The sequence below is a fragment of the Podarcis gaigeae genome, assembly GCF_964106915.1.
Source record: "Podarcis gaigeae genome assembly, chromosome: 10".
In the NCBI taxonomy this organism is placed as follows: Eukaryota; Metazoa; Chordata; class Lepidosauria; order Squamata; family Lacertidae; genus Podarcis; species Podarcis gaigeae.
Window position 1 is genome coordinate 60,931,795 of NC_139686.1, and position 9,656 is coordinate 60,941,450.

General features: G+C 49.2%; 1 protein-coding gene across 1 annotated transcript; it reads right to left on the reverse strand.

Annotated features, from left to right (window-relative positions):
* Nucleotides 1–3,374: 3,374 nt before the first annotated feature.
* PIM3 (Pim-3 proto-oncogene, serine/threonine kinase) lies at nucleotides 3,375–9,592 on the reverse strand. Its single transcript, XM_083699686.1, has 6 exons — nucleotides 8,802–9,592; nucleotides 8,063–8,172; nucleotides 7,844–7,894; nucleotides 6,999–7,362; nucleotides 5,510–5,686; nucleotides 3,375–5,173 (listed from the first exon to the last, which is right to left on the reverse strand). Exons 1-6 carry the CDS (start codon nucleotides 8,884–8,886, stop codon nucleotides 4,989–4,991), a joined length of 972 nt encoding a protein of 323 aa, XP_083555812.1. The 5' UTR covers nucleotides 8,887–9,592; the 3' UTR covers nucleotides 3,375–4,988.
* Between the last annotated feature and the right edge of the window lie 64 nt (nucleotides 9,593–9,656).

Sequence of the window (9,656 nt, forward strand, 5' to 3'; positions counted from 1 at the left end):
GAAAGTGGGAGAGATGCAGCTGTTACAGTATGCGCTTCGAGGTAGATTTGTGTGTGCCAACTTAGCCGCCATGTAATTTAACACTGACCTAGAAAAGCTTGATGCACATATATAATGACGTTGGCTTTCCACTGAGCACAACTAGGAGGGAAGATCAACCTCCACAGTGAAACTGCTTGGAGGGGATTTCTGCTTATCTCCCTCTTCTACCACACCTTTCCTTACCAGCTACATTACAGGAGTGGTTTTTGTTACAGGTAGGTAGCCGTGTTGGTCTGCCGTAGTAGAAGCTAAATAAAAAAAATCCTTCCAGTAGCACCTTAGAGACCAACTAAGTTTGTTCTTGGTATGAGCTTTCGTGTGTTTTTGACATCTTCATTCTCATACCTTTAGCTGACAGGGGGGAACTGCATACAGAAAACTAAAAAAAAGAGAGTAGATGCCCATTTAAGTTAGTTCCTGATATTCAGCAGTTTTTGAAAGCTTGAAATGGTTGGAATCCAGTGTGTTTCGATGGTTGGCATACAGTGTGTCCATAAATTGAGCTGGAAGATGACAACTTTCCCTTCCAAGAGCAAACGGGAGAAGGGATTATTTCAGGATTTGAATTGGGGCAGGGCTGCTAAGGCAATCGAGACAGGATTTGCTCTGTCAAAATAAAGCCCTCCTTTCCCTGTAAATCAGCAATACAAAACTTGTCGGGCCATTTAGTTTTGTAAGAAATAAAAGAAAGAACTCCAGTGTTTCAAAGCCTCATAAAGGTATCAACAGTTCTGCTGGATTAGCACTAATAATTCCAACTGAGAGCTATTCTATGAGGGCATCGAAGAGTTTCCAAGACTTTTAAGTGCTTAAAGGTAAAGATAAAGGGGACCCCTGACCATTAGGTCCAGTCGTGACCGACTCAAGTTGCGGCGCTCATCACGCTTTATTGGCCGAGGGATCCGGCGTACAACTTCCAGGTCATGTGGCCAGCATGACTAGGCCGCTTCTGGCGAACCAGAGCAGCGCACAGAAATGCCGTTTACCTTCCCGCTGGAGTGGTACCTATTTATCTACTTGCACTTTGACGTGCTTTCAAACTGCTAGGTTGGCAGGAGCAGGGACTGAGCAAAGGGAGCTCACCCCGTCACGGGGATTCGAACCGCTGACCTTCTGATCAGCAAGTCCTAGGCTCTGTGGTTTAACCCACAGCGCCACCACCAATATAAGCATCTCTTCAGGAGCACTTCAAATGTACTGGAAAGGCACGTGCTACCTGTCCTGTCTCTCCGCCCAGATAGATAAACAAACTTTGCATATGGAAAGCTTGCGTGACAAGGAAGGGTTTTAAGGAGACTTCTCCCTGCCGTGCAAAGTGGTTGTTTGAAAAAGGGAAAGCATTTATAAACGTTTGCAGCCCACTAACTGGACTAGCCCCTCTGAAATTGACAACCCCATGTGTGTCATGTCCGCCAATTTCAACGCATCGACCGAAATTACTGGGCGACTTGAAACCTCCAGACACAGTGCCAAGACAGGTCTCTTCAGAGCTGGTACCCCAGAGGTTCGACTTTGGATGAAACCTACCAACCCTTGAGGGGCCATGTGGCGTTTCCCCTCCTAGGTGACATCATGCTGGGTCACAAGGAAAGGCTTAAATGAGTGTGAAGTGATTGGCAAGTGGGAACCCAAGGGGAGGAGTTGGAGTTAGAGTGAAGAAGTGTTAGAGGAGAGGGAGGATAAGCAATTGGGTTGGGATAGTTTGATGTGAGAGAGTGAGAGAATCTGTTAAGAGGAGTCAGATAGACAGTTGGAATAATCAGTTAGAAGTTATTAGGAAGGTATAGGCCGGTAAAGGTCCGTATAGTAAAAGCTATGGTTTTCCCAGTAGTGATGTATGGAAGTGAGAGCTGGACCATAAAGAAAGCTGATCGCCGAAGAATTGATGCTTTTGAATTATGGTGCTGGAGGAGACTCTTGAGAGTCCCATGGACTGCAAGAAGATCAAACCTAGTCATTATAAAAGAAATCAGCCCTGAGTGCTCACTGGAAGGACAGAGCATGAAGCTGAGACTCCAATACTTTGGCCACCTCATGAGAAGAGAAGACTCTCTGGAAAAGACCCTGATGTTGGGAAAGATGGAGGGCAGAAGGAGAAGAGGACGAGAGAGGACGAGATGGTTGGATAGTGTTCTCGAAGCTACCAGTATGAGTTTGACCAAACTGCGGGAGGCAGTGGAAGACAGAAGTGCCTGGCGTGCTCTGGTCCATGGGGTCACGAAGAGTCGGACACGATTAAACGACTAAACAACAAGGCCGGTAAAGAAACTAGATTAAGAAACTGACAAGAAAAATTATCTGAAACCATAAACTTGTTAATGCTTCTAAAATAAACTTGTTTGTTTGGTTTAATGTTAACAACTGTCTGGACTCTGTGTGTACCCGAGAGAAACAGGTTGGTGGCAGCAGGGAAGAAATCACAGTGGTGGCACAGGGATCAATAGACCGTCAAACGTCCGGGGACCCTGTGTGATCCTCACAGGCCAGTGTCCAGGAACTCTTCCTCTGTGCATTTTTGAGGGCATCCCCCCCCCAAAGCATCTGCGTTTGCAAAAAGTACTAACAGACCCATTCTGTTTGTGTGGGAAGTTTTTAAGACCCCTGCTTTTCCTTTGTGGGAGCGAGGTGGAGCAAATACCACCAGCTGTCTTGACTCTGTGTAAAGCTAGATTCTCTGTAGGATCAAGCGTGGGAACAACTTATGGGATTTAACCAAGTGGCCATGGTTAGGACCGTGGGCTACCAAGCTGCCCCAATGGGCTTCCCACTAGGGAGAGGTATGGCAACCTGTTATGCACAGCCCAGTGAGTGTGTATTGATTTCAGGTGACATCACACTTTTGAAGGCAAAGGCACACGAGGATCTCATGCCGTTGCTTGAAATCATGCGAGGATAGAGTAATCTGGCCTGCAGTGCTGGCGGCAGCCATTGTGAAACAGTAACATCAGGCCAAGCTATTTGCTTGCGGCCATTTGTGAGGTGGCCTGTAGCCCAGTTCCCATCACCCTCTAGATGTGGCAAACTTTTCTGGCCCTCCAGATGTTGGGAAACTACAGCTCCCAACACCCCAGGCTCTTGGCCCTGTTTGCTAAGGCTGATGGGAGTTGTAGTTCAGCAGGGACCGTAGATAGCTCAGGTGGTAGAGCATGAGACTCAATCTCAGGGACATTGGGCAAGATTCCTAGGTAATCCTCGTGGTCCCTTCTAATTCTGCTATTCTATTATTCTAGCATATGGAGGGGCAAAGGTTCCCTTGCAGTCCCTTTACAAGTATTGTACCGAGAACCACCGGTATCTGGACAGCTGGGTTCAAAAGGAAGAAGCCACACGGGTTATCTACAAAAAAGTTTAATTGAAATACCTGTATAAAAAAATATGATCTCCATACATTTCACACTGTTAAACAGAAGAGAGAGAGAAAATTCATATCCAAGTTGCATAAAAGCAACCAGATCACAGAACACACGGCTATTAAAATAAATTAAGGTTTATGACTCTGCCACGCTTCCTTCCAGAGCCAATGCACAAAGACGGTATAATGTCAATAATTTAAAACCCTTCCAAACAGCATTACTTTACAGTTCTGGTATGTAAATAATACCAGACAAAAAGGCATACTGACTAACTTTTAAAGTCACTCTAGTTCCCTTAAATTAGACTTTGTACAATTTTCCATCTTCCAACCCGAAATGAAAAAAACAAAAAACCCAAAAAAACAGGTATGGTCAGACTTTTTAATTCTTCTTCTTCTTGAAACAAAAAACACAAACAAAAAATGGAGAAAGAGACAAGAGAGGAATGCAAAAAACTAGTTGTGGACCAACCACTCCTGTCACAGGAGCAAGAGAGATAAAAAGCACAGTGTTGGAATAATTCTACACAAATAAATTAGCTAAAATAAATATAGTCACAGATTGAGACTGCGAGAGGTCTTCTAAATTCCAGACAATAAATAAAACCGTATAATACATGGGGAGGAGGGAGGAGGAACAAAAGTTTACAGAAACACATTATACAGGTATGGAAAAAAAACACACACACAAAGTCCTTGAATATTGCATTGATTGTGCATTTAACATGCCCATACATACATTTTTTTTTTAAGACTTGCAGGTTGGGGGGAGTTGAGAAGGGGCCTTTTTGTGTGTGTTTGTGTGCCCAGTGGAAGAGATGATGAAATGAAGTTTTGAGTGAGTGTTCCTGATAAAACAGCTGAGAACATGTGCAGCCTATTGGAAACAGAGTGGGGAGAAGCAGAGGTCGTCTTGGAGGGGGGAGTCGGGGGAATGGGGAAAAGCGTGGGGCACGGGGGTGGGGGGGACAGGGGACCGGGAAGGAGTGAAATGTCTGTGTTCAAGTATTCCATCGCCAGAGGACGGGACTACTTCATTCAATCACTGAACATGTTTTCCCAGGGCATCATAGAAGTTGCTCTCCGCAAGCACCTTTTGCAGCGGGGCTCGAGGGAACAGGATCCTATCATGCGCGGGGTCCTCTTTGGACATACACAGCTCAAAACATAAAGTCCCACTGAAGCAGCTTTCAAAAAGGCACTCAAAAAAGCAAATAAAATCTAGTCCAGGCTCTATGAGAGCAAAAAGGTTTTCACCATGTTATTTTTAAAGAGGTCACTGCTTTTGCCTTAAGGAAAAAAAAACAAAAAGAGGGCAGTCTTTGACTAAGTACTGGCCCCACAAACTCCCAAACAACAGCGTTTCCAAAGGAAATTTCTCGTTCCAAAGCAGAAACCGGCAAAAAGGGGGGGGGGGGGAATAAAAAAATCAAGTCCCTCCGACAAAGATTCAGACTACAGGATAATGAATGCAATTTTTTCCCCCTAGCCCCTCCTACATATGGCAGCAGCAGTAGCAGCACTCTGGTCTCCGCCCCTCCCGCCCCGCCCCTCTCGTGGCTCCGCCCCTCCCGCCGCAAGGTCCTCGGCAATTTCACAGGCTCTCGTTGCTCGAACTTGTGCTGGAAACATCCGTGTCAATGGTCCGTAGCCGGATGTCGCAATCCTCTGACTTGGCGACATCCGACTTGTGCATCCAGGGGTGGTCAAAGATCTGGTCGAGGGTCGGCCGGTCCGAAGGCCTCAGCGAAAGGCACCATTTGATCAGCTGTTGACATTCTGAAATGCAAAAAAGGAAGGCGAATGAGGAGGAGAAAGGGGTTACAGTCCCATGCGGTTGTTTTCAGATTACAAAAAGGCCAAGAATTCGCAATGGCCTATGGGAGAGGCCCCCCCCTCAATGCCTTTTAGGGGCCCCATGATAAGAGATCAAAACAATATCGATTTAATCTCGGTTGACAACGTGATCAATGGTCAATGTCTGTTTTGGCTGGTGATAAAATTGGCTAGTTAAAACGGTTTGCCGGTAAAGTTAAAGACGTATTGGGAGATAATGTTGTGATTTTGACTGCCGGGGGGTGTGTGTATGGCGCGTTCCTCTGACACCTCACTTACCAGGCGAAATTCTTCTCCTGAAGTATAGCCTCCCCCTCAAGATTTCTTCGTCTTGCTCGAAGGGAATGTCGCCGCAGACCATATCGTATAGGAGGACGCCCAAAGACCACACAGTGGCGGATCTCCCATGGTACCGGTGGTATCGGATCCATTCCGGAGGGCTGTATACTCGTGTCCCTGCGAGAAAAAAAGGTGAGATTTGTTTTACGTTGGCTGAACTTTCCGTCGAGATCGTGCAACAACCTGGGCGCATGTGCGTATATTTTTTAAAAACGAGCCCTGTTTTTGTTTTTAAAAATCCACACCACGCACGCCACACGTAGGCTGGAAAATTCTAGAGCTTATATCATGCCTAGTATTAGGTCACGTTTTAATCTGGCCCCCGAGGTGGTTCTATTCCCTCACAGCGGATAGCACAGATCTCCATCAGCTGACTGTTTACTAACATAAAGCTTGCTTTCCCAGAGCACGTGGCGCCTGCTGCACCGCACCAAAAATAGACACAAAGGACAAAGGGAGAGAAGAGAAAGGGGAGGAAAGGGAAACAGAGAAAAAAAAAGGTGAAACTCGGGTCTCGCTTGCTATATATAGCTAATCAGCTTTGATCGGTTCCGAAAGCCCGTTCAAACCGGCCACTTTCCTTGTGAAAATAAATCAATGAGGATAATTCTCTCTCTTTTTTTAAGCAGCAGAGAAATCTGCCTCTCTGCGTAAGAGGTTGCTAGCAACTGCCCTCCCTCTGCACTGAGCTGTTACTTGGATACCAAATAAAAAAAACCCCTCAGTTCGTGATGATGAAGGTCACATGGCCAGGAGGCTCCGGTTTCACAACAAACAGATGCTAAATGCTGCAGCTGACTAGAGAGAGAGGAGGGCAGGGAAGGAGCCCCCATTGATATCTCTCTCCCTTTCGCCCCAGGGAGGAGGGGGGAAAACAAAACCCCTTTCCCCACCCATAAGGGAAAAACAGCAACAGTAAGTTTGAGAAGCCAAGTCTCCTTTTAACTTAAAAGAAGGGAGGGAGAACTCCCTCTCTCCTCCTCAATCTGCAATGCAGGGTTTTTCTAAAGCATCGTCTGGGAAAGAGGAATGGGGAAGGGTGGGTGGGTTTGGAAGGGGGGGGGGTATATACCCAAGAGGGTCACAGATGGAAAGGTTGGCAGAGGCAACGCCTGAGTCAACCGTAAACACGCCGCCCTCTAGGAAAATGCCTTTTTTATCCTTCCGAAGGCAGGGGAGGGAAAAATATAATTATATATAAAGTGCTGCGTCACAGCCTGGAATCGCTTCTCTTCCTACGCAACTCGCCCGCCCCCCCCCCCCCAAACCGCCTCTGGTGCGAAGGATTTAATTGCCAGATCTGTTACTGGCTGCTACAGCAGAAATATCTCGTTGGTGGTAGGTGGCAAAAATGTGACTAAGAGAGAGGAGGGAGAGAAAGAGAGGAATGAGAGAGATTGAGAGGTTCTGGGTGGGAGGGGGAGCCTACCGTCGAAATCCGTGTAGACGGTGTCCTTGAGGAGGGATCCGGAGCCGAAATCGATCAGCTTTAGCTCCCCTGTCCTCAGATCCACCAAGAGGTTCTCATCCTTGATGTCTCTGTGGACCACGCCGCAGCTGTAGCAATGGCGAACGGCCTCCAGGACCTGTCGGAAGAAGCCCCTGGCCGTCTCCTCGTCCAGGGCTCCCTTCTCGGTGATGAAGTCAAAGAGGTCCTTCACCAATTCGGGCCGCTCCATGATGATCAAGTAGCCGTCGGGCCGCTCGTACCAGTCCAGTAGCTTGATGACCCCGCGGAACCCGGACCCAACTTTCTTGAGGAGAACGATCTCTAAGGGTACCATAACTCCACCCTGAAAGCAGCGGCAGGAGGAGGGAAGAGAGAGAGAGAGGGGGGGGAAAGGAAGACATGATGAAGCTTTCGGAATATCAAGAAGGGGAGGCAGGGAAGCAAGGGAAACCCCCCCTTTCTTGGCCATCTGAAAAAACCAATCGCGGGGCTTCCTGCAAATGGAAACTCCAGCAGAGCAGGGAGGCTGGAGCGAAGGGGAAGCCCAAAGACTGCTGTCTCTCCTGCCGCAGTCAAAAGGGGAGGGCGGGCAGGAGGAGGAGAAACCCCACCAAATCTCCCCCCTCCCCGGAAAAAAACGTAAACAATAACAGGCCAGAGAGGAGGAGGTGGTGGCGGCGGCAGCCTGGAGGGAGGGGAAAGGGGACCCCCCACAAAACAATAGCTAGCCCTCCATGATAAATGCAGTTAGGGGGGGCAGAGAGGGGGGGAGAAGCAGAGCAAGGGATATCACAAGGGGTTTTTTTGCGATTCGGGATACTTACAATCGTGCCCCATTCCGTCACCCTCTCCCTCACGACGTGTTTGACGGCAACCTGGGGGCGAGGAGAAAAAAAGGGGGTTAGAGGGAGGTCGGGTGGCAAGGGGACATCGCCTCGCTCTGGGGGGGCCGTGGCTGGGATTTCCAGCTACGCACGGTGGGAGGGGGGGCTGCGGGGGTGGAAGCAGCAACAAAAGCCTCGTGGTCGGGAGTCTTGTCTTACCGGCAAGCCATCGGAGATGCGATTCCCTGCATAGACGGTGCCAAATCCCCCGCTGCCCAAGACGGAGCCCACTTGATAGATCTTATCGAACGGCTCCTTCTCCACTTTCACTAAGAGGCGGGAAGGAAACAAGAAGGGGGGTTAGAAAGGGGGCGACGTCTGGATGTAACGCCGAGGGCACCTTAGGGAGAAGGGGAGCCGTCTCACTCCAGGGAGAAAACACACACAACACACCGAAACCGTCCTGGTAACAAGAGCCACCCATGAAAAGGTCGCAAGTGGAAATCACCCAAACCACAAACTCCAGCAGGGAGGAAAGCCAGTTGCAAACAAGCCCGTTTGACGTGGGGAAGGGGTTTTCACGTGTCCTTCGCCTCTGCCATCCTCGGGAGGAATTCTCCCCAAACGCCACCAACTCCCAGCCATGTTGATAGGTAAGGATGCCCCCAACCCAATCCCCCGACGTGGGGTGGGGTGAAATAAAAACCACATAAAACCCAACCGCGAGAACTGGGTTATCCGGAATCGGGTGTGTTTCTATACCCGCAAAATAGCAGAAAATCTAGCCCCACTGCCGAAATCATGGTCAGAAAAGCTGCCGCAGCGCCAGCGACGCAGAAGGCTTACAGAGCACATACATCTCTCTCTCTCTCTTCCCGCGCAGGGAAAAAATAAAAATAAAACCGACACCCCCCCCCCCCCGGGAAAAAAGGAGAAGCAAATGTCACGGGTTGTTTACCTGGTTGGAGGATCTTGACGGGCAAGTGGTCCATGCTGGTTGGGTTGCAGAGGTGAGCGAGGGATCCGAACTTGGAGAGTAACATCTTCCAAAAAAAGGGGGGGACGGCTGGAAGGGTGGGGTGGGGGCAGGAAAAAAGGGGGGAACCACCACCGCGATGCGGAGATCCGACGCCCCCCGCTCCCCTCGAGGTTGTCAAAAGTCAATGGGCAGAAAACGGAGAAGGGGAGGGAAAAAAGGGGGGAGGACGATGAACAACACCCCCTTCCCCCCAAAAAACAGCTGATGAGCGCAGTTGAGAAAGGCTAGCGACGGAGGCTCCCAAGACGGAGATCGCGACTTGTAAGCAGCTGTCGAGGGTGGCGAGAGGGATCTTGCAGATCTCTTTTCCCCCCCTCTCTGATGGAAGAAAACACCCTCTCCAAAAATATATTGGTTCCCGGAGACGAGCAGAGAATCCCAGACGAAAGCAGAGGAGGAGAAAAGAAACAAAAACCCCCCTATATATGTATATATTTATTATAAATATAGAAGGAAAAACAATGATCTCTGTTGCTTGGTCCAGGAGCCACTAATTGTTGTTGGTTTTTTGGGGGGTGGGGAAAAAAAGGATCCCACGCGAGACGAAAATCCACTCGGCTGGAGCCCGCGCGGCTCCGAAGTCAATCCAGCGCCGCAAGGGAGGCGCGCAGCTCCGAAGCAGCAGAAGCAGCAGCAGCTATTCAGCCTCTTCCCGGCAGCGCTCGCCTGTTCTGAACCCTTCGCTGCGCGGCGCCGCCTCTTCTTAACTCTCGATATTTCGCTGCGCACCCGCACATTACGGTAATATCCCTCCGCGGGGGAACTGGCTGGCGG

Bases quoted from the DNA above. Each gene is read 5' to 3' on its own strand.
- PIM3 (XM_083699686.1), bottom strand. From the start codon at position 8,886: ATGTTACTCTCCAAGTTCGGATCCCTCGCTCACCTCTGCAACCCAACC. The intron at 8,173-8,801 runs GTAAACAACCCG...CCCGCCTCTTAG, and splicing joins CGTCAAGATCCTCCAACCAG to TGAAAGTGGAGAAGGAGCCG. The intron at 5,687-6,998 runs GTAGGCTCCCCC...TTTTTCTCGCAG, and splicing joins CGTCTACACGGATTTCGACG to GGACACGAGTATACAGCCCT.